At 41.1% G+C, this 25,353-nt stretch overlaps 1 protein-coding gene across 1 annotated transcript; it reads left to right on the top strand.

Moving 5' to 3' along the window:
* The first annotated feature begins 101 nt into the window (after nucleotides 1-101).
* runx2a (RUNX family transcription factor 2a) lies at nucleotides 102-18,456 on the top strand. The gene is made up of 6 exons (XM_034185425.1): nucleotides 102-111; nucleotides 6,161-6,351; nucleotides 6,597-6,756; nucleotides 8,609-8,713; nucleotides 17,085-17,156; nucleotides 18,125-18,456. The coding sequence occupies exons 1-6, from the start codon at nucleotides 102-104 to the stop codon at nucleotides 18,454-18,456; spliced, it is 870 nt and encodes a 289-aa protein (XP_034041316.1).
* The last annotated feature ends 6,897 nt before the right edge of the window (nucleotides 18,457-25,353 follow it).

The raw sequence follows: 25,353 nt of genomic DNA, 5'->3' as shown, positions 1-25,353 counted from the left end.
CTCCCCTAGCCCTAACCATAACCCCCCAGACCCCCCCATCACCCCACATTTCGTGCCCCCATCACAAACCCATAGATTAATGTACTTTTCATAGTGCCGCCATGAACTGCCGTGAGACCGGGTTAGAATCTGAGCAGATGACATAGTGACTAAACTTCACCTCCTCTACCAACCACAGTGCAGCAAAATCACTATCAGTTCCACAGAAAAGACAGCTAAATGATCTGACTGTCTTTTTATGATTGGCTTATGGAATTGGGGAATATAAACCACTGCTCCTGTCTTTCCTGTGACTGGATCTTTAGATCCACCTGTAAACATTTGAATTGTATCTGTATATTTCAAGGTATCGCTGAACTAGAGACCGTCCATCCCACCGTACTCATTACTTTCCTTTAAAAGTTTCTCCATCTCAAAACCAACAGGGAATAACAGACAATGGTATACACATTCACAACTACGCATTAACTTAGACAAGCCTAGTTTCCTGGCATGACTACTTCCTACCCAACCACTAACTATTAGACGTAATTTTACCATGTTCCCAATATGGGTTTAAACCTGATTTGGTAGGATGTGTTTGTTTGTGACCCTGTAAATTTGTCCATTACTCCATAGATAATTGGAAAGGCCTCAAGGTTAAAGGTAATTCTCCGACCTCTGCCTGAAGGGTTGGGATTAATGACGTTTTGAAAGCTCCACAACATACACAGAGGGCTTGAGCTTGTATGACATCAAGAGTTTGTAGATTATTTGTGGCTGATCTGTATAATCTAAGGTCGATCTTCTTATGGCAGTATAGTTTTGCTTCAGAGACTTCCAGCTACTTCCTGACAGACATCTCATTATATTTACTGCCTTTTTAAATCTTGTGACAACTCTCTGGATGTCATCCAAAGGTCAATTTACAATCCATCCAGTCCAAAAACCCCACGTTTGATTTGCTTAATGGACTGCCCATAAAGATTAATTGGAATTTGGTGGATTATTACACTTTTTGGAGAAACATATGGCCTGTGTTTGATCCACAGATAAACAGAAACCCGTCTGATCGCCCCATCTCTCCACTGTCTTGACAGCCGTCTGAAGCTTTTTCCCAATAAATGCAGCATTTTGACCCTTAATCCACAATGCACCATCATCTGCATACAAAGATCTTCCAAGACTAATATCTACCTCTGAGAAAATATCATTAATCATGATGTTAAACAGTAAGGGATCGCACACACTCCCTTGTGGAACTTCATTGTCGATTGGCTAAATCGAGTGGGCTACTCCAACTCTTACTTCAGTGGTTCTGTTCTTCAAAAAAATCCACAATCCAGTTAAACATTGTCCCACCTATTCCTTTGGCTTCAAACTCGATAAGGAGACTATCCTGCCAAACATATCATAGGCCTTTTGAATATCAAAAAAGCCTGCTCCTACCAGCTCCTTATTAGCTTGAGCTTTCCTAATAAAATCCTCCAAGCACAGCACAGGATCCATGGTCATCCCCCCTTTGCGAAAGTCATTCTGATTAGGACTGAGTAACCCTCGAATTGCTGCTATGTAGGTTAGCCTATCAGTGACCATGCACTCCATTATTTTGCATAAGTTAGATGTCAGTGGAACTGGTCTATAACTAGTAGCTTCACATTTATCTTTTCTTGGTTTTCCCATTGGGACAACAACAGAGTGTTTCCATTCTAATGGAAGTGTCCCAGTTTCCAAGACTCTATTATGTAGCTGTAAGATCACCGTCTGTGTTTGAGGAGATAAATTTTCCACCATCTTGTAACAAATCTCATCTTTATCAGGTGACGTAGCTCTGATTCCATCAACAAACGCTGCAGCTCCTCTTTGATTTTCAGTGTGATTTGATGACATCATCCTACAAGCACAGCTTGCACAGAAAACTCTGTAAAATAAAAAATATAACGTAATGCTAAAATGCCTCGGCCGTATGAGCATAAAAACCAGAAACAGGATGTGACCTTTTGACCTCTAATACAGGTCAAGGTTATCCATCTTTGAACTTGTCCAAGGTCTGTGTCCCAAGAATGTTCCCTGTGAATTTGAGGACTCTGGCAGTAATAGGACTGGATTTATGCTGAACACAGACAGACAGACAAAGTCTTTGCAAAACCTGATGGCCATATTTTGGCCTCGGGTAATAAATAATTACATATAATTCATTTATTTATCAAGTTGCATATTGATGTGGATTTTTTTTTTTTTGTAAAGATCCTGAATTTTTCCAATAAATGTAAACAAATATTATGGATAATTTTTTAAAATGTAATCATTCAATTAATTACACACATTGATTAATGAGACATCTGCCATGATTAATTACAGATAATGATTTTGGGCAATTTGGTTTTCAGTTTTGGTCCTTAATTTTGTTATTTGCTCAGGAGTAAACTTTCAAAATTCAAATTTATTAATTTATATAGCGTCAATTCACGATGAGATTGTCTCAAGTCAATTCACACAACATAATAAAAACAGAAAAAACTAAATTAAAAATTGAAAACAATAAAAAGACAACCATAAAAGAATACAAGAATAAAAACACATCATAACACTAATGATAAAACAAGGAAAACAAATGAGTCTTTAAAGTGACTTAAAAGTTTCCACAGTATCTGACTGCCAAATGTGTGCCGGGAGATCGATCCACAGAGCTGGGGCACGGTAGGAGAAAGCTCTGTGATCAGCAGACTTTTCACCCTGGGAAAACATAGAAGTCCTGCACCCTGAGAACGCAGGGCCCGAGCTGGTACATAGGGCCTTACCAGATAGGGAGGTGCAAATCCATGAACAATTTTATAAACTAATGACAGTACTTTAAAATCTGATCTTGCAGTGACTGGAAGCCAGTGCAGGGACGCCAAAACGGGCGTAATGTGGTCAAACTTTCTGCTTTGTGTCAAAAGTCTGGCAGCAGCATTTTGAACCAGTTGAAGACCCCTAATCCTGGACTGCAGTAAACCAGGAAATAGAGCATTATGATAGTCCAATCTAGAAGAGACAAATGCATGAATCAAAGTCTCAGTATCAGCCATAGACAGGATGGGATGAATCTTTGCTATATTTTGCAAATGGAAGAAAGCAGTCCTCGTAATGTCTCTAATGTGGAGGTCAAAGGACACTGTAGGATCAAAAATTACTCCAAGGTTCCTCACTTTATCTGTATGATGTATAACACACGAACCTAAGCTACACGCTAGCTGATCAAATTGATGAACTTCAGTCTTATCAGAATTTAAAAGTAGGAAGTTACTAGACATCCAACTTCTTACTGATGCAAGGCAATCTTCCAAAGATTTTATGTTTATGAGATTACCAGCAGTTATTGGCATGTACAATTGAGTGTCATCAGCATAGCAATGAAAGGGAATCCCAAAGCGCCGCAGTATATTCCCAAGGGGTGCTACATAAAGGGAAAAAAGCAGGGGGCCTAAAACGGATCCCTGCGGAACCCCAAACTTCCTGTCCCTACGATCAGAGGAAGTGTCATTACACAATACACAGTAAGAATGACTGGACAGGTATGACGTCAACCATGCAAGGGCAGTTCCAGTAATCCCAAAATTCTCCAGCCTATCGAGTAAAATATGATGACTTTGTTCCTGTAAAGGTAAACAATTAGTAGAGGTAATAGTAATTATCATCAGTATTATTATTATTATTGGTTGCTTATTTATGTTTTAGCAAGATGCTCATTTGTCTATTGGTACGATTACTTGAAAATGTAATCAATGCAAAACAACTGAAGCCAAGTGATCTGCCACTGTTGTAGGATGCAACAAAATCAATATACATGATGAATGTGTGCAACAAAATCAACATGCATGACAAAAGAATGCAATAAAATCAATATGTATGATGTGTTGTGTGGCTGGGGTGCCTGGCTGGCTTTTGTTTCTGTCTTCTGTTTTCTGTCTTCTGTTTTTCCTTCCAGGTGGCATGCGTTCAGGACTGAGTGGCTGTGTGGCTGAGTTATTAGGACCTCACCCTGATCAGCTGAGGCTGGTCATGTGCAGCTCGTCAGGACTCACAGCTGTGGTGCATCTATATGGATTGGGGCATGGTTGCATTTAAGGCTGGAGTACACAGTGTGTATTTGCCAGAGACTCGACCTTGTGACCAGACGGGTGAGATCGACGTTTAGAGAACCATCTCATCATCATGGACGCAGAGACCGTACCAGGTTTGATGCCATGGTCTGTGAAAGAGGAGGGGGTGAGGTCTCACGCTCGTCAGCACACTTCCTGAGGTACTTTAGGTTCTGTGACTAACATGAGTACAGTCAGTAAATGTGGTGTCCCTCACACCTTATTATATTGAGCTGTTATGTTAGTCGTTTAATCAGCTTCCACTGCAGTGGAGAATTGAACTGGGTGTTCCATGCCTGCAGGGTGGGAAGCTGATTGGTGATTAAGCCAGGAAGTGTTTGCTGTTTATGTACACCTTTGAGTGGTCTCTCTGTGTGTGGAGTGGTGGACTCACATGATGGTTTCTTCTTTCACAGACTCGGTTGGTCGCGGCCACCTGGGGGGTGTCGGCGGGGTCCTTGGGTCCGAACTGTTCTGGCTCCGGACCATTTGTGCTGCTGGGAGCGCACCGTTATTCCACCTCGCCAGACCGCGCACTTATTTGTTATCAATTAAGCACTCACTGTTATGTCATTAAATTCTGTTATCCTTTAAACTGTGCTCTGTTTCCTTTATGCTGGGTCCTACGTCAAACGCTGGTCAGTTCTCCGCCCGCGTCCGACACATAACATGATAGAGTGCAACAAAATCAAAACGCATGTAGAAAGAGTGCAACAAAATCAATACGCATGATAAAATCAAATCAAATCAATTTTATTTATATAGCGCCAAATCACAACAAACAGTTGCCCCAAGGCGCTTTATATTGTAAGGCAAAGCCATACAATAATTACGGAAAAACCCCAATGGTCAAAACGACCCCCTGTGAGCAAGCAATTGGCGACAGTGGGAAGGAAAAACTCCCTTTTAACAGGAAGAAACCTCCAGCAGGACCAGGCTCAGGGAGGGGCAGTCTTCTGCTGGGACTGGTTGGGGCTGAGAGAGAGAGCCAGGAAAAAGACATGCTGTGGAGGGGAGCAGAGATCAATCACTAATGATTAAATGCAGAGTGGTGCATACAGAGCAAAAAGAGAAAGAAACACTCAGTGCATCATGGGAACCCCCCAGCAGTCTAAGTCTATAGCAGCATAACTAAGGGATGGTTCAGGGTCACCTGATCCAGCCCTAACTATAAGCTTTAGAAAAAGGAAAGTTTTAAGCCTAATCTTAAAAGTAGAGAGGGTGTCTGTCTCCCTGATCTGAATTGGGAGCTGGTTCCACAGGAGAGGAGCCTGAAAGCTGAAGGCTCTGCCTCCCATTCTACTCTTACAAACTCTAGGAACTACAAGTAAGCCTGCAGTCTGAGAGCGAAGCACTCTGTTGGGGTGATATGGTACTATGAGGTCCCTAAGAAAAGATGGGACCTGATTATTCAAAACCTTATAAGTAAGAAGAAGAATTTTAAATTCTATTCTAGAATTAACAGGAAGCCAATGAAGAGAGGCCAATATGGGTGAAATATGCTCTCTCCTTCTAGTCCCCGTCAGTACTCTAGCTGCAGCATTTTGAATTAACTGAAGGCTTTTCAGGGAACTTTTAGGACAACCTGATAATAATGAATTACAATAGTCCAGCCTAGAGGAAATAAATGCATGAATTAGTTTTTCAGCATCACTCTGAGACAAGACCTTTCTAATTTTAGAGATATTGCGCAAATGCAAAAAAGCAGTCCTACATATTTGTTTAATATGCGCATTGAATGACATATCCTGATCAAAAATGACTCCAAGATTTCTCACAGTATTACTAGAGGTCAGGGTAATGCCATCCAGAGTAAGGATCTGGTAGACACCATGTTTCTAAGATTTGTGGGGCCAAGTACAATAACTTCAGTTTTATCTGAGTTTAAAAGCAGGAAATTAGAATTAAAGCAATGCAACAAAATCAATATGCATGATGAAATAGTGCAACAAAATCAATATGCATGTAGAAAGTGTACAAGTATCTTTGTAAAGAAAGAAATTGTGCTTCTTGCTGTAATAGAAAAAAATAAACTTTACTGTCTGAATCGTTCTCAGATTCTGCTGTAAAGCGGCGGCCAACACAACCAGCCGCGTACTGCCATTTTGACACCCAGGAAGTGAAGTCATCTCATCAGCTCAGCACAGCGCTACCCAGAGGTCTGGTACAGACTGACAGCCCAAACTTTCTCTGCAGCAGCTTGCCCCAACACTGGAGGTGTAACAAGACCCTGCCGAGGACCTTCACTGTGAGCGTCCACCAAATAAAAACACACAAACACCTTATGTATATTTGTAACTTTTGACAAAATAAAATTTTAGCCTTAACAGGATGGACCTTAGGCAATGTCCAGTAGATGCTGGTATTACTATACGAGCAACGTGCACAATGAATCTGTGCCGAAAGGTGTTTCTCACCTATCACAGTGCAGTGGGAGGGGCTAATGATGGATCAAGCTGGAACTGAGCTTGATTGACACTGCTGCTCTTCCAGGTAGTCGCCGTTGGCAACGATGTGCCGGATGGTGTGGTTGTCACAGTGATGGCTGGGAATGACGATAACAGCAGCGCTGAGCTACGCAATGCCACAGCAACTATGAAGCAGGGCTACGCCCACTTCAATGACCTCCGCTTCGTGGGTCGCAGTGGCAGAGGTAGGTGGAGCAACTGCACAGGATAATGATGGAATTTTTTTTTACACAGCTGAGTGACATTTAGACCATCAGCGTTCAGCCTGGTGGTGTGAACACAGAAAACACAGGAAATGATTCCTTTGCCCAAAATACCTAAATTATTCATTGACACATATTTGTAATTCTGGTGAAAGCTGACATCGCCATTTTGCCAGCATTTAGGGAAACTAGGTCATAGTACCTGCAGTCACCTTGACCTTCACCCAAATGACTGACCTCGGACTTACTTTGCCCAGAGACATCTGGAATCCATCCAAGTGTGTTACATTTAGTCCAAATTGGGCTGAAAATAAAATTCCTTGATCTTGACCATCACCAAATTAATTTTTTGAGGGAAATTCTGGGGTCAGCCTTCACCAACATACAAACTTTGGTAGAAATCAGCAAAAGGACCTGGTGAACTTTGACCTTTCCTCTGTAATTCCACAGCAGACCTACATATGACTTCCTGACTGAGGACACAGCAGGTGAGGCTGGGGAGCATAATGACCAGCACATGGAAAATCCCCTCAGGGGTGTGTGCTCTCCCCACTGCTCTTCTCCCTCTATATAAATGACTGCACCTCAAGGAACCCCTCTGTTAAACTCCTGCAGGCGACACCACCATCACTGGACTCATCCAGGATGATGATGAGGCTGCATACAGACCGGAAGTGGAACAGTTGGTCCTCTGGTGTGGTCAGAATAACCTGGAGCTGAACCTGCTCAAGACTGTGGAGATGATAATTGACTTCAGGAAAAACCCACCATTACCCCTGGTTCCTGGTATCCACCATCTCCCAGGATCTCAAGTGGACCTCCCACATAGACTCCATCAGGAAGAAGGCACAGTAGAGGATGTACTTCATCAGACAGGTCAGGAAGCTCAACCTGCCCCAGGAACTGCTTGTCATCTTCTACACACCCATCATCGAGTCTGTCCTGTGCATCTCCATCTCTGTTTGGTTTCCCTCTGCCTCCAAACATGACAGGCACAGACTTCAACAAACTGTCAGGTCTGCAGAAAGAAAATCATTGGAGCCAACCTGCCCTCCATCTCGGACTTATAGCAGTCCAGGACCAGGAAGTGAGCTGGTAACATCTCTGCAGACCCCTCACACCGTGGACACACCCTGTTTAAACTCCTCCCCTCTGGTTGACGTTACAGAGCTCTGTATGTCAGAACAACCAGATACAGGATCAGTTTCTTTCCACGGGTCATCACACTGATGAACAACTTAACCTGCCAAAAAAAACTCACTAATTCATATATTGCATGTACAACTTCAATCTGTTTGTCCGCTTCTCCTTTGCACACATTTTTTTATTGCACATTTTTATTGTGAATTATTTTGTGTTTAGTGTATATTTCTACATGTTTGTACAGAGACAGTACAGCTCAAACCGGAGTCAAATTCCTTGCATTCTTTCAAGATACTCGGTGAAAAAGGTTATTCTGATTCTGATTCTCTCTGTGTGTCAAGTCTGGAGAGAAATGCTTCAGTTTTGACCACTAATGACACTGATCATACTGAATGACATTTGGAACTTTTAATCGCACCTGGACAATTCCTGAACTCACCTCCCCATCTGTTCCAAGATGGGTGCGCATCAGACACAAAGTCAAAGATTTGACCACTGACCCCAATTACCCTGACTTTTGCCAAAACAATTCCATTAAGAGGCTCTACTCATCACGTTAAGTAGAAGTTGGCCAAAGGACCTGGGAGGAGGAGAACAAGACTTTTTGGAGACAGACAAATTGACAGACAAATGTTGTCCAGTTATGCAGCAATCAGTTTGTTTGGTAACATCAAGCGTGTCTCATTTTTAGGGAAAAGCTTCACTGTGTCAATCAATGTGTTGACCACACCCCCTCAGATTGCCACCCTGCACAGAGCCATCAAGGTGACGGTGGACGGACCACGAATGCCACGACGTCAGTATTGTTGGTATTATCGATATTATTACAGCACAGTGGTATTTTTAAATGTGTTGTTATTTGTAGTGTGAACACAGACTGAGTTAATAAACTCAGTGTATTATTGAACTAGAATGGCACTTAGAGAGCTGCATACTCCTTAACCTTTTGCCCACTAGACCCAGATCATAACTACATCTGAACCACAGCACACCTCAGAATAACAACCAAGGATCTAGAACCTTGAGTTTGTTTTGATTGCTGACCTACAATCCTGAAGATGATCTTGGACTTTTAGCCTGTAACCTTTGATGTATGTTGATGACTGAACTTAAATCCCTGTTGTTGAACTTTAAGCCCAATTGCTGACCTTTTAACCTGAAAATCGATCTTTTAACTTGACTATTGCTGCTCTTTGATCTTTTGATTTCAACTTTTGATCCTGATTACTCATCCTTGATCTCAATCTTTAATTCTGATGGCTGAGCTTTGATCTTTAATTTCAAGCTTTGATTTGTTTTTGATCATATGTTTTTCATATGCTTTGCCTTCAATCTTTGATCCTGATTATTCATCATTAATATTAATCTTTCATTCTGATTCCTGACCTTTGTTTTGATCCTGATTAATCATCTTTGATCTCATTGTCGAGCTTAGTTCCTGATCTCCAGTCTTTGATACTGATAACTTTGGATCTTAATCATTGATTGTGATTGCTGAGCTTTGATCCTGATCACTTATCCTCAAGCTTTATCACTGATTGTGATTGCTGAGCTTTGATTTCAGTCTGTGATCCTGATCATTCATGATTGATCATAATCTTTGATTCCAATTGCTCACCTTTGTTTACGATCTCTGATCTTTGACATTGATTGTTTGATCATGTTCCTGACATTTGATCCTGATACCTGAACTTTGATCCTGATCCTCATTGGGAAGATATCTTCTTTTTAATCAGATTACAAGATCAAAGCAATCAGCAAACGGCAATCAAAGATCAAAGGTAGGCTTTATCCCTTGCCTCTACTGGTGGTTGGCTCTCACTGCGGTATTGTATCACTTCCTGTTCCGAAGCACAGCGGTGTTTTGCTGTATCTGTTAGCTGTTTAATCTGCGTAGTTAGATTGATCTAGATAACGATTTGTTTCACAGTGTAATCTTCACGTGCCTTAACTAAAGCACTCCCTCTGCTGAATCACCTCTCAATTATTTACACATTATTCACTTTGTGTGTTTTTAGGAATCCGCTAGCTTAGAGCAGCTACTAGCTCTTAGCCGGTTTAGCATGGCGGCTTCTCCTGTCTCTCCCGCACTTCTCTGCTCTGGGTGTGAAATATTTAGTTATTCCTCAGCCTCCTTTAGCAGTAATGGTACTTGTAATAAGTGTAGCTTATTCGTAGCTTTGGAGGCCAGGCTGGGCAAATTGGAAACTCGGCTCCGCACCGTGGAAAATTCTACAGCTAGCCAGGCCCCTGTAGTCGGTGCGGACCAAGGTAGCTTAGCCGCCGTTAGTTCCCTTCCAGCAGATCCCGAGCAGCCGGGAAAGCAGGCCGACTGGGTGACTGTGAGGAGGAAGCGTAGCCCTAAACAGAAGCCCCCTGTACACTGCCAACCCGTTCACATTTCTAACCGTTTTTCCCCACTCGGCGACACACCCGCCGAGGAACAAACTCTGGTTATTGGTGACTCTGTTTTGAGAAATGTGAAGTTAGCGACACCAGCAACCATAGTCAATTGTCTTCCGGGGGCCAGAGCAGGCAACATTGAACGAAATTTGAAACTGTTGGCTAAGGCTAAGCGTAAATTTGGTAAGATTGTAATTCACGTCGGCAGTAATGACACTCGGTTACGCCAATCGGAGGTCACTAAAATTAACATTGAATCAGTGTGTAACTTTGCAAAAACAATGTTGGACTCTGTAGTTTTCTCTGGGCCCCTCCCCAATTGGACCGGGAGTGACATGTTTAGCCGCATGTTCTCCTTGAATTGCTGGCTGTCTGAGTGGTGTCCAAAAAATGAGGTGGGCTTCATAGATAATTGGCAAAGCTTCTGGGGAAAACCTGGTCTTGTTAGAAGAGACGGCATCCATCCCACCTTGGATGGAGCAGCTCTCATTTTTAGAATCTGGCCAATTTTCTTCATTCCTCAAAACCATGACTATCCAGGGTTGGGACCAGGAAGCAGAGTTGTAGTCTTACACACCTCTCTGCAGCTTCTCTCCCCCTGCCATCCCCTCATTACCCCATCCCCGTAGAGACGGTTCCTGCTCCCAGACCACCAATAACCAGCAAAAATCTATTTAAGCATAAAAATTCAAAAAGAAAAAATAATATAGCACCTTCAACTGCACCACAGACTAAAACAGTTAAATGTGGTCTATTAAACATTAGGTCTCTCTCTTCTAAGTCCCTGTTAGTAAATGATATAATAATTGATCACCATATTGATTTATTCTGCCTTACAGAAACCTGGTTACAGCAGGATGAATATGTTAGTTTAAATGAGTCAACACTCTCGAGTCACACTAACTGCCAGAATGCTCGTAGCACGGGCCGAGGCGGAGGATTAGCAGCAATCTTCCATTCCAGCTTATTAATTAATCAAAAACCCAGACAGAGCTTTAATTCATTTGAAAGCTTGACTCTTAGTCTTGTCCATCCAAATTGGAAGTCCCAAAAACCAGTTTTATGTGTTATTATCTATCGTCCACCTGGTCGTTACTGTGAGTTTCTCTGTGAATTTTCAGACCTTTTGTCTGACTTAGTGCTTAGCTCAGATAAGATAATTATAGTGGGCTGTAACTACACTCAACAAAAATATAAACGCAACACTTTTGGTTTTGCTCCCATTTTGTATGAGATGAACTCAAAGATCTAAAACTTTTTCCACATACACAGTATCACCATTTCCCTCAAATATTGTTCACAAACCAGTCTAAATCTGTGATAGTGAGCACTTCTTCTTTGCTGAGATAATCCATCCCACCTCACAGGTGTGCCATATCAAGATGCTGATTAGACACCATGATTAGTGCACAGGTGTGCCTTAGACTGCCCACAATAAAAGGCCACTCTGAAAGGTGCAGTTTTGTTTTATTGGGGGGGGGGGGGGGATACCAGTCAGTATCTGGTGTGACCACCATTCACTGGTTTGTGAACAATATATGACGGAAATGGTGATATTGTGTATGTGGAAAAAGTTTTAGATCTTTGAGTTCATCTCATACAAAATGGGAGAAAAACCAAAAGTGTTGCGTTTATATTTTTGCTGAGTGTAGGTTTAAGGATATGATTCCTTCTTTATGTTCTCTAATGCCATATACCAACACAGTGCAGAGTAGCTACCTAAACTCTGTAAGTGAGATAGAGTATCTCGTCAATAGTTTTACATCCTCATTGAAGACAACTTTGGAAGCTGTAGCTCCTCTGAAAAAGAGAGCTTTAAATCAGAAGTGCCTGACTCTGTGGTATAACTCACAAACTCGCAGCTTAAAGCAGATAACCCGTAAGTTGGAGAGGAAATGGCGTCTCACTAATTTAGAAGATCTTCACTTAGCCTGGAAAAAGAGTCTGTTGCTCTATAAAAAAAAGCCCTCCGTAAAGCTAGGACATCTTACTACTCATCACTAATTGAAGAAAATAAGAACAACCCCAGGTTTCTTTTCAGCACTGTAGCCAGGCTGACAAAGAGTCGGAGCTCTATTGAGCCGAGTATTCCTTTAACTTTAACTAGTAATGACTTCATGACTATCTTTGCTAATAAAATTTTAACTATTAGAGAAAAAATTACTCATAACCATCCCAAAGACGTATCGTTATCTTTGGCTGCTTTCAGTGATGCCGGTATTTGGTTAGACTCTTTCTCTCCGATTGTTCTGTCTGAGTTATTTTCATTAGTTACTTCCTCCAAAACCATCAACATGTCTATTAGACCCCATTCCTACCAGGCTGCTCAAGGAAGCCCTACCATTAATTAATGCTTCGATGTTAAATATGATCAATCTATCTTTATTAGTTGGCTATGTACCACAGGCTTTTAAGGTCGCTGTAATTAAACCATTACTTAAAAAGCGAACACTTGACCCAGCTATCTTAGCTAATTATAGGCCAATCTCCAACCTTCCTTTTCTTTCAAAAATTCTTGAAAGGGTAGTTGTAAAACAGCTAACTGATCATCTGCAGAGGAATGGTCTATTTGAAGAGTTTCAGTCAGGTTTTAGAATTCATCATAGTACAGAAACAGCATTAGTGAAGGTTACAAATGATCTTCTTATGGCCTCAGACAGTGGACTCATCTCTGTGCTTGTTCTGTTAGACCTCAGTGCTGCTTTTGATACTGTTGACCATAAAATTTTATTACAGAAATTAGAGCATGCCATAGGTATTAAAAGCACTGCGCTGCGGTGGTTTGAATCATATTTATCTAATAGATTACAATTTGTTCATGTAAATGGGGAATCTTCTTCACAGACTAAGGTTAATTATGGAGTTCCACAAGGTTCTGTGCTAGGTCCTTACTCTGGATGGCATTACCCTGACCTCTAGTAATACTGTGAGAAATCTTGGAGTCATTTTTGATCATATTGGCCTCTCTTCATTGGCTTCCTGTTAATTCTAGAATAGAATTTAAAATTATTCTTCTTACTTATAAGGTGTTGAATAATCAGGTCCCATCTTATCTTAGGGACCTCATAGTACCATATCATCCCAATAGAGCGCTTCGTTCTCAGACTGCAGGCTTACTTGTAGTTCCTAGGGTTTGTAAGAGTAGAATGGGAGGCAGAGCCTTCAGCTTTCAGGCTCCTCTCCTGTGGAACCAGCTCCCAATTCAGATCAGGGAGACAGACACCCTCTCTACTTTTAAGATTAGGCTTAAAACTTTCCTTTTTGCTAAAGCTTATAGTTAGGGCTGGATTAGGTGACCCTGAACCATCCCTTAGTTATGCTGCTATAGACTTAGACTGCTGGGGGGTTCCCATGATGCACTGAGTGTTTCTTTCTCTTTTTGCTCTGTATGCACCACTCTGCATTTAATCATTAGTGATTGATCTCTGCTCCCCTCCACAGCATGTCTTTTTCCTGGTTCTCTCCCTCAGCTCCAACCAGTCCCAGCAGAAGACTGCCCCTCCCTGAGCCTGGTTCTGCTGGAGGTTTCTTCCTATTAAAAGGAAGTTTTTCCTTCCCACTGTTGCCAAGTGCTTGCTCACAGGGGGTCGTTTTGACCGTTGGAGTTTTTCCGTAATTATTGTATGGCCTTGCCTTACAATATAAAGCGCCTTGGGGCAACTGTTTGTTGTGATTTGGTGCTATATAAATAAAATTGATTTGATTTGATACAGATTTGCACCAAAATTGAATGGTTTGTTTCTTCACCCAGCGTTGATGTCCTCTTCTCCTAATTTCATTAAACATGTTTGTGTCGTTTTAAACAAAACAGTAATAATACCACACTCATTTTGCACTCATCATAAGGTTAGGATACTGTGCCCTCCAAAAGTATTGCAACACTTGGAATTTCACACATTTTAATTTGTTTAAACCATTTTAAATACAAGAAATACAAAAAAAACAACAACAACAACAACAAAAAAAGAATAAAAATTTCCAGAATTATCTTCCTCAAACTCAAACTGAAAGCAAATCTCTAAAACTTGATAATACCTGTAAATAATAATCAGTTTTATTGCCGGTTTTCTTCAGACAAGTCAGAGGATGGAAAAATGAACATTTCCAAGTCACTGAATATGTCTTGGACCTTTATTTAAATCAATTATGAATAAATACAAAATTTCTTTCACCAAAACATCAAATCTAGGCTTTCATCTCAAATGTACTTTCTGTCAAATTGTAGCTGAACTTTCAGGTCTTCTTTTTAAGAAAATATTTCTCTACACCACTCCATCAGGAAGCTGGGTTTTATATTTTTCATTAATTTATATCAAGTTGCAGAGATTTGCTTTCAGTTTGAGTTAATCCATAGACATGAAGTCTTTTGAAAAAACTCATTGGCCACTTGAATTTTCAGTAGGCAGCCTGGTAGGGTTCAATTGAATAATTACTCAGGGGTCAAAATTAAAAGATGCTCCAATCATATAGAAAACTACACCACATTATTTTCCTGATCATAAAGATTCCAAAAAGGTATAGTTTGGACAATCTGTGACTGAATGTTATGGAGTTATGAGGTAAAAGCAGCAAGAATGGTGACAAAGGTCAGTTTCAGTTTGTTAAAGTTCAGTTAAAGTTGCTCCATTAATTTTGCTCCAGCTGTATATGTTCTGAATTTGATGCTTGTATCATCATTTGAAGGATTGTTTAAGTTATCTACTGCACTAATAAGTCAACAGAGCATGAACCAAATGCTGTCTGTTAGCTTAAACGTGTATATAAGGCAACCCGAACTAAAGGAGAAATGCTGCTTTTAACAACCTGGACCTCATTTCAGGCATAAAATACTGTTGTTTACTCACCATTATAAGTTTGGTGTGATTGGAAGTCCATAGTTCAAATGACATGTTCAGTTCGAATCTGAAGCAAACATTTTTCTTCTTCTACTAATTAGGGTTAGAAATCTGTGTGGTACACGGCACTCACTACTGGACAGGAGGAACCTAGCAGTCAATGTGACTAATTTGAAAATGCAGCTCTTTCAACCAGACGTGTGGTGCCGTGACATGTCAATCATCTCCTGTCCAATCAGATTTCAGGGGAGTCCAGTGAAACCCTGGCCTCCACTCTAACTCCACCCATGGCAGGAAGTGTTCAGCATTTGACATTTCCTGTTTCACTGTGACTAAAAATTTGGCACTTCCTGTTTAAGACACTCTGTACCATGAGTGAGCTTTGCGATGCTTTGATCGTATTATTATTAATATATATATATCAAACTGTAGTTACATTTAATCTGTATTCAAATTTTTGAACATGGACTGACAGAAGAATTTTCAAAAATGAAAACAAATCATTTCTAGGTCCAAGTCTCTCATATGCCTTCTGGTAAACTGAAGCTGAAATTTCATTGTCTGTTCTACCCCTCCTGGAAATTGTACAACTGGCTGTAACAGATAAACTTTGCACTTTGCAGAGTTCCCCAATTACAGCCACAGAAGCCTGTAACTCCTTCAGAGTTGTCATAGCTGTCTTCAATTCAAATTAATTTAATTTATTTCATTTATATAGCACCAAATCACAACAAAGTTGCCTCAAGATGCTTCACACAAGTAAGGTCTAACCTTACCAACCCCCAGAGCAAGCACACAGGTGACAGTGGTAAGGAAAAACTCCCTTTAAGGAAGAAACCTCAAGCAGACCAGACTCAAAGGGGTGACCCTCTGCTTGGACCATGCTACTGACTCAAACTGCAAAACAATTCACAAAACGAATATGGGTGATTCTTAGACTACGGGTACTTATGATGTCCTTTGATCATATTGTATGAAAAACAGAAAAAAGGGGAAATGTCACACTTTTATAGTTATCTTTACAATGAAAGTGTGTTAAGAAATTTGTTCTAGTAGTCTGTGATGACTTTTTCACCTTTTTTCAGCATCATTATATGCAAATATTGCCGTTTTGTGCTTGTCCCACACCCAGACTTTTGATCTTCAATGATAAAAATGAATGGTAAAAAAAATGTTTTTTCTGATGTTTTAAAATATCTCTGAATAAAATATCAGTAAAATAATCAAAACATAATTGGGGTATTCAGTGTCATACAACTGTTGTGATTTTTTTAAACAAAATGTAGTTGTCCCACACTATTGCCGTAATTTCCACCACAACACTGTAATGTCCCTTTAAACAGTTTGTATGAAAGATTGTTTGGGTAGTTTCTATGGAGATAAACAGTGACATCAGAGCACATGTATATAGCGCCAAATCACAACAAACAGTTGCCCCAAGGCGCTTTATATTGTAAGGCAATGGTGTGGTGGAAATTACATTTACAAGGCCAATAGTGCCCGTAGTTAAACAATCACCCATATACAGGAAATATTGCTTGTGCACAGGACAGGAGGGTTTCAGAAACAGACACCATACCCATCTCTGGATGTAGTCGCACCTCAAATGGAAAGAAAAAAAAACAGAATCAGGGATCAGAAAGACAACAAATACAGTATAATTTGTCAGCATTAAGATATCCTGTGGATAATCAGACAGACAGACAGCGGTGCTAATAAGCTAGCTTTGAAACAGAGAATATGCACTGATTCTTGTGAGGCTACTTTATTTCCTCCCGTACAATGTATCTCTGCGAAAAAAAAATTTTTTACAAAAATTTAAAATCATAGAAACATTTAGGATCAAAAGAAATCAGTCAGAAAAGGTAAGACTTTGTGATGCCCCTGTCAGTTCAAATGTTCATTTATTTTTCCATCACTCTGTTTCAGGACAGAGGAAGAAAGAGGTGAAGTCAGGGACGTTCAGGTTGTGTAGCATCAGCGGCGGTTCAGGAACGTCAGGTATGAGGGGAGCGACATCACTCAGATCCACGGGGGGGGGGGGGGGGGGTCATATGGTTTTAGTACTGCAGTTAACGCTGTCTTCAGTTTTTGCTCAGTCAACAGACAAAGTGACACGCTGGTTGCTTGAGTGTCAAATTAAACAATGGCTACACTCTAAAAAATGAACCGCTGTCTTAACAAGAAAAGTGATGTAACAATTTGCATAGATTTGTTGAAGTTATTTCAACTTAATTAAAGAAGTCTTGTGCCATTGATTCAAATGAAAGTTGAAATAACTTAAAAAAAACTGTAAATTGTTGTATAATTTTTTTCTCATTGAGATAGCAGTTCCTTTTTTACAGTGTGGGCGGCAATAGTAGGGTGTATGGCGATGTGACGTATTACCCCAAGGACCTCGACCTTCATCCAAATGACTGATCTCTGGCTGACCTTGCCAGGGCACTTCTGGAATACACCTAAGTATTTCCTATATTTGGTCCAAATCTGGTTGAAAATGACCTTCCTTGACCTTTAGCTTTGCCAAAATAAATAGTTTGTTTGTGTCAACCTTCATCGACTGACCAGGTTTGGTAGAAATCAGAAAAAGGACCAACAAACTGACAGGCAGACATGACCTTGGCTTTAATGATTGACCTGATATATGACCTTACTGAGCCATTCCGGACTCCACCTCCATATGTGTGCCAGGTTTGGGGCAAATCAGACTTGACAAAGATCATTTTGACCTTTGTCCAAATGTCCTTGACCGCAGTGAATAAATGCTGGTGCGCTTGATGTTGGCTGAGAAGTTCTAACACCCACCTTCATATGTGTGCCAGTTTGTCAGAAATCAGGCAAAGGATGTGGGAGGAGTCAGGGAGCAAACAGACAAACGCTGCTCAAATTATAGTATGATGATGAAAAACTGCAATAAGCATCGTTGAGTTGTGATTTAAGTGATATTTTTGTTGAATTTCACCCTCCAGATTGTAGATCCGCTTCATCCACGCTGTGGACCAATGAGCCGTCATTCCTGGGCCAAGTGACCTCTCTGAGTTCAACCTTTACTACAAATCCCAGAATGCACCACATCCACGCCCTCCCTTACTCCACACCGCCTCCGCCTTACAGCTCCCACCTGCCCACCCCGCCTCCTCCCTCTCTGAGCCATAGTGGTCCATTCCAGGCAGGCAGCTTCTACTACGGGCCAAACCAACTGCTCCAAACCACAGGGGAGGACCGCAACGCGGCCAACACTTACACTGAAGGGGTGTGTTTTTCTTTCAGAGGGGAGGAGCCTGTCTGGCGACCTTATTGATGTAATTTGTAAATTATATTGGGGGGGGGGGGTTTACAGGCTCTTCCAACCATACCGTAGAGCTGCTCATGGTTTTATTTAAAAGTTAATATAAATTCCTGTCATGAGATATCAAATAAAACACAAAATACAAAATGCACAGATGGTACAGATTTGTTTTCACTTAAAGTACAACATTTGTAAAACGTTTGTATCAAGATGGTTGATTTTTACCCAAGGCCATCAAAAAAAAAATAGCGCCATCAGTATTGGAAAGACTTTGCCTCCGTCCGTTCGTCTGTCTGTGCTCAGCATAACTACAGTCCTCTTACTGACAGGGACTTCAAATTCACAGGGAGCATTCTTGGGGTACAGACCTTGGACAAGTTCAAAGATGACTAACCTTGACCTATTCTGATGGGTCAAAAGGTCACGTTCTTTCTCCACACTCGTTCACTGATTTCATGCTCGTACAGCTGAGGGTATTTTAGTATTGCATTATATTATATTGATTATTGTTATTTTGATTTGAAATCATACAAATTTTGCTAATTTACCCGGATTACTGAATTTAAAAAAAATTGGTATCTATGTTTATATTTGTAAATAATGCAGTACTTGTCAATCACGGGCACATCAAAAACAGATTTTCTCATTTCAGTTTGATATAAATGGTGATTTTATAATCAGTGCAAATAGACAAAAACAATGAACAGCAAGAGCAGACAAAAGTTCAAAACCCAAAACTTGATGAGAATAATTAACGTCACAGCTGCGGTTTCTTTTAACTTGTGGAGTCGACAGGTTCAACAGCCAAGATTGATTTGCTATGAACACAAAAAATTCCGGGTGTGTCACACCATCAACTTTTTTTTTTTTAACAAAAATTTCAGCTTATTTATAAAAGATGCTGTGGGATATTGTGGTAACAGGCTTTGCCCCAGTTTTCAATTTTATTTATATAGCGCCAAATCACAACAAACAGTTGCCCCAAGGCGCTTTATATTGTAAGGCAAAAGCCATACAATAATTACGGAAAAACCCCAACGGTCAAAATGACCCCCTGTGAGCAAGCACTTGGCAACAGTGGGAAGGAAAAACTCCCTTTTAACAGGAAGAAACCTCCAGCAGAACCAGGCTCAGGGAGGGGCAGTCTTCTGCTGGGACTGGTTGGGGCTGAGGGAGAGAACCAGGAAAAAGACATGCTGTGGAGGGGAGCAGAGATCAATCACTAATGATTAAATGCAGAGTGGTGCATACAGAGCAAAAAGAGAAAGAAACACTCAGTGCATCATGGGAACCCCCCAGCAGTCTAAGTCTATAGCAGCATAACTAAGGGATGGTTCAGGGTCACCTGATCCAGCCCTAACTATAAGCTTTAGCAAAAAGGAACGTTTTAAGCCTAATCTTAAAAGTAGAGAGGGTGTCTGTCTCCCTGATCTGAATTGGGAGCTGGTTCCACAGGAAAGGAGCCTGAAAGCTGAAGGCTCTGCCTCCCATTCTACTCTTACAAACCCTAGGAACTACAAGTAAGCCTGCAGTCTGAGAACGAAGCGCTCTATTAGGACAACCTGATAATAATGAATTACAATAGTCCAGCCTAGAGGAAATAAATGCATGAATTAGTTTTTCAGCATCACTCTGAGACAAGACCTTTCTAATTTTAGAGATACTGTGCAAATGCAAAAAAGCAGTCCTACCTATTTGTTTAATATGCGCATTGAATGACATATCCTGATCAAAAATGACTCCAAGATTTCTCACAGTATTACTAGAGGTCAGGGTAATGCCATCCAGAGTAAGGATCTGGTTAGACACCATGTTTCTAAGATTTGTGGGGCCAAGTACAATAACTTCAGTTTTATCTGAGTTTAAAAGCAGGAAATTAGAGGTCATCCATGTCTTTATGTCTGTAAGACAATCCTGCAGTTTAGCTAATTGGTGTGTGTCCTCTGGCTTCATGGATAGATAAAGCTGGGTATCATCTGCGTAACAATGAAAATTTAAGCAATGCCGTCTAATAATACTGCCTAAGGGAAACATGTATAAAGTGAATAAAATTGGACCTAGCACAGAACCTTGTGGAACTCCATAATTAACCTTAGTCTGTGAAGAAGATTCCCCATTTACATGAGCAAATTGTAATCTATTAGATAAATATGATTCAAACCACCGCAGCGCAGTGCCTTTAATACCTATGGCATGCTCTAATCTCTAATAGAATTTTATGGTCAACAGTATCAAAAGCAGCACTGAGGTCTAACAGAACAAGCACAGAGATGAGTCCACTGTCTGAGGCCATAAGAAGATCATTTGTAACCTTCACTAATGCTGTTTCTGTACTATGATGAATTCTAAAACCTGCCTGAAACTCTTCAAATAGACCATTCCTCTGCAGATGATCAGTTAGCTGTTTTACAACTACCCTTTCAAGAATTTTTGAGAGAAAAGGAAGGTTGGAGATTGGCCTATAATTAGCTAAGATAGCTGGGTCAAGTGATGGCTTTTTAAGTAATGGTTTAATTACTGCCACCTTAAAAGCCTGTGGTACATAGCCAACTAATAAAGATAGATTGATCATATTTAAGATGGAAGCATTAATTAATGGTAGGGCTTCCTTGAGCAGCCTGGTAGGAATGGGGTCTAAGACATGTTGATGGTTTGGAGGAAGTAACTAATGAAAATAACTCAGACAGAACAAAAGGACAGAAAGAGTCTAACCAAATACCGGCATCACTGAAAGCAGCCAAAGATAACGATACGTCTTTGGGATGGTTATGAGTAATTTTTTCTCTAATAGTTAAAATTTTATTAGCAAAGAAAGTCATGAAGTCATTACTAGTTAAAGTTAAAGGAATACTCGGCTCAATAGAGCACTGACTCTGTCAGCCTGGCTACAGTGCTGAAAAGAAACCTGGGGTTGTTCTTATTTTCTTCAATTAGTGATGAGTAGTAAGATGTCCTAGCTTTACGGAGGGCTTTTTTATAGAGCAACAGACTCTTTTTCCAGGCTAAATGAAGATCTTCTAAATTAGTGAGACGCCATTTCCTCTCCAACTTACAGGTTATCTGCTTTAAGCTGCGAGTTTGTGAGTTATACCACGGAGTCAGGCACTTCTGATTTAAAGCTCTCTTTTTCAGAGGAGTTACAGCATCCAAAGTTGTCTTCAATGAGGATGAAAAACTACTGACGAGATACTCTATCTCACTTACAGAGTTTAGGTAGCTACTCTGCACTGTGTTGGTATATGGCATTAGAGAACATAAAGAAGGAATCATATCCTTAAACCTAGTTACAGCGCTTTCTGAAAGACTTCTAGTGTAATGAAACTTATTCCCCACTGCTGGGTAGTCCATCAGAGTAAATGTAAATGTTATTAAGAAATGATCAGACAGAAGGGAGTTTTCAGGGAATTCTGTTAAGTCTTCAATTTCCATACCATAAGTCAGAACAAGATCTAAGGTATGATTAAAGTGGTGGGTGGACTCATTTACATTTTGAGCAAAGCCAATTGAGAATGCAGTGTTGAGGCTGCCATTCTCAGCATCTGTGTGGATGTTAAAATCGCCCACTATAATTATCTTATCTGAGCTAAGCACTAAGTCAGACAAAAGGTCTGAAAATTCACAGAGAAACTCACAGTAACGACCAGGTGGACGATAGATAATAACAAATAAAACTGGTTTTTGGGACTTCCAATTTGGATGGACAAGACTAAGAGTCAAGCTTTCAAATGAATTAAAGCTCTGTCTGGGTTTTTGATTAATTAATAAGCTGGAATGGAAGATTGCTGCTAATCCTCCACCTCGGCCCGTGCTACGACCATTCTGGCAGTTAGTGTGACTCGGGGGTGTTGACTCATTTAAACTAACATATTCATCCTGCTGTAACCAGGTTTCTGTAAGGCAGAATAAATCAATATGTTGATCAATTATTATATCATTTACTAACAGGGACTTAGAAGAGAGAGACCTAATGTTTAATAGACCACATTTAACTGTTTTAGTCTGTGGTGCAGTTGAAGGTGCTATATTATATATATATTTTTTATTTTTATGCTTAAATAGATTTTTGCTGGTTATTGGTGGTCTGGGAGCAGGCACCGTCTCTACGGGGATGGGGTAATGAGGGGATGGCAGGGGGAGAGAAGCTGCAGAGAGGTGTGTAAGACTGCAACTCTGCTTCCTGGTCCCAACCCTGGATAGTCACGGTTTGGAGGATTTAAGAAAATTGCCAGATTTCTAGAAATGAGAGCTGCTCCATCCAAAGTGGGATGGATGCCGTCTCTCCTAACAAGACCAGGTTTTCCCCAGAAGCTTTGCCAATTATCTATGAAGCCCACCTCATTTTTTGGACACCACTCAGACAGCCAGCAATTCAAGGAGAACATGCGGCTAAACATGTCACTCCCGGTCTGATTGGGGAGGGGCCCAGAGAAAACTACAGAGTCCGACATTGTTTTTGCAAAGTTACACACCGATTCAATGTTAATTTTAGTGACCTCCGATTGGCGTAACCGAGTGTCATTACTGCCGACGTGAATTACAATCTTACCAAATTTACGCTTAGCCTTAGCCAGCAGTTTCAAATTTCCTTCAGTGTCGCCTGCTCTGGCCCCCGGAAGATAATTGACTATGGTTGCTGGTGTCGCTAACTTCACATTTCTCAAAACAGAGTCGCCAATAACCAGAGTTTGTTCCTCGGTGGGTGTGTCGCCGAATGGGGAAAAACGGTTAGAAATGTGAACGGGTTGGCGGTGTACAGGGGGCTTCTGTTTAGGGCTACGCTTCCTCCTCACAGTCACCCAGTCGGCCTGCTTTCCCGGCTGCTCGGGATCTGCTGGAAGGGAACTAACGGCGGCTAAGCTACCTTGGTCCGCACCGACTACAGGGGCCTGGCTAGCTGTAGAATTTTCCACGGTGCGGAGCCGAGTCTCCAATTCACCCAGCCTGGCCTCCAAAGCTACGAATAAGCTACACTTATTACAAGTACCATTACTGCTAAAGGAGGCCGAGGAATAACTAAACATTTCACACCCAGAGCAGAAAAGTGCAGGAGAGACAGGAGAAGCCGCCATGCTAAATCGGCTAAGAGCTAGTAGCTGCGCTAAGCTAGCGGATTCCTAAAAACACACAAAGTGAATAATGTGTAAATAATTTAGAGGTGATTCAGCAGAGGGAGTGCTTTAGTTAAGGCACGTGAAGATTACACTGTGAAACAAATCGTTATCTAGTTAACTAGATCAATCTAACTGCGCAGATTAAACAGCTAACAGATACAGCAAAACACCGCTGCAAGCAAGAAGCCTTCCACAAACACCCGCGTGATCGTTGTTCGCTGCTGGGTTTTTTTTTAGACAAGATTTAGTTGTGATAACAACAACAACACCAGCAGCAGTGTGAAGAACTGTGAGGGAAACAAACCAATCTGGTGACAGATGGTGAAAGTTGGGATTTGAGCAGAACTCAGAATCACAGTTCAGTTACTGGTGCAATCAGGAAATTCACAAGGTTTTGTGGATTTTGACAAAATGGTTTCACATGATACTAAGATGTGCTTGAATTTCAATTTTCAATCAATCAATCAATCAATTTTTTTATATAGCACCAAATCACAACAAACAGTTGCCCCAAGGCGCTTTATATTGTAAGGCAAGGCCATACAATAATTATGTAAAACCCCAACGGTCAAAACGACCCCCTGTGAGCAAGCACTTGGCTACAGTGGGAAGGAAAAACTCCCTTTTAACAGGAAGAAACCTCCAGCAGAACCAGGCTCAGGGAGGGGCAGTCTTCTGCTGGGACTGGTTGGGGCTGAGGGAGAGAACCAGGAAAAAGACATGCTGTGGAGGGGAGCAGAGATCAATCACTAATGATTAAATGCAGAGTGGTGCATACAGAGCAAAAAGAGAAAGAAACAGTGCATCATGGGAACCCCCCAGCAGTCTACGTCTATAGCAGCATAACTAAGGGATGGTTCAGGGTCACCTGATCCAGCCCTAACTATAAGCTTTAGCAAAAAGGAAAGTTTTAAGCCTAATCTTAAAAGTAGAGAGGGTGTCTATTTTAATGTTAATTTTAATTTCAATCTATTTTAATTTATATAGCACCAAATCACAACAGAGTTGCCTCAAGATGCTTCACACAAGTAAGGTCTAAACTTACCAACCCCCAGAGCAACATTGCTTAGGAAAAACTCCTTCTGAGGAAGAAACCTCAAGCAGACCAGACTCAAAGGGGTGACCCTCTGTTTGGGTCATGCTAATTCTGCTGAATTCTGGTGGATCAGGTGTGGAGGATGTAAGGCACAGAGAAAACAGGTAAACAGACGTCCAGGAAAATAACGCCAAAAATACAAACCATGAAAAAGCTTCTCAGAGATAAGGCCAGTAGTCTGTACCACAATGGAGACTGAAAGATCTGACAGCGTGTGGATGGCTGAGCCACAGTGGCTTGATTGGAAATAGATTGCAGGTGAGCAGACTCAGCAGCTGCAGAGGATCAGATGGGCAGGCCGGAGGAGGAAACCCAGAGTCCACACCCAGCAATACACCAAACATGCCTCACCAGGGAGGGAAAACAACAAGACACACAAAGAAAGGGAAACAAACCACATGCACCGTTTGAACAAAGATACCCAAATTCTAACTTTTGTTCCTGAGTCAAGGCCGGCCCCCATGTGGGCGGTCCTTAGACTGTCGTGAATCAGTGGCTATGTGACTGGCTGCAAAGTGTAGTAGGCGGGTATAAGCGGGTGTCATGCTCACGTTGCGTTCAAGGTGGTATGTAAAAATTTTATGGTGTATGTTGGTGTGCCAAGCAAATCAGAGTGTTTCATCATGCCATCCAATAGATGCGAATACTGTTACTGTTAGGTTATGATCAGATTGTAGCACCAAATACATGGACATTTTGGAT

This window comes from Thalassophryne amazonica, chromosome 13, assembly GCF_902500255.1.
Source record: "Thalassophryne amazonica chromosome 13, fThaAma1.1, whole genome shotgun sequence".
Taxonomy (NCBI): domain Eukaryota; kingdom Metazoa; phylum Chordata; class Actinopteri; order Batrachoidiformes; family Batrachoididae; genus Thalassophryne; species Thalassophryne amazonica.
The sequence above is the reverse complement of the archived record's forward strand: the minus strand, read 5'-3'. Positions and strand labels throughout refer to the sequence as shown.

Bases quoted from the DNA above. Each gene is read 5' to 3' on its own strand.
- runx2a (XM_034185425.1), top strand. The intron at 6,352-6,596 runs GTGAGCGTCCAC...CTGCTCTTCCAG, and splicing joins CCCTGCCGAGGACCTTCACT to GTAGTCGCCGTTGGCAACGA. The intron at 6,757-8,608 runs GTAGGTGGAGCA...TCTCATTTTTAG, and splicing joins CGTGGGTCGCAGTGGCAGAG to GGAAAAGCTTCACTGTGTCA.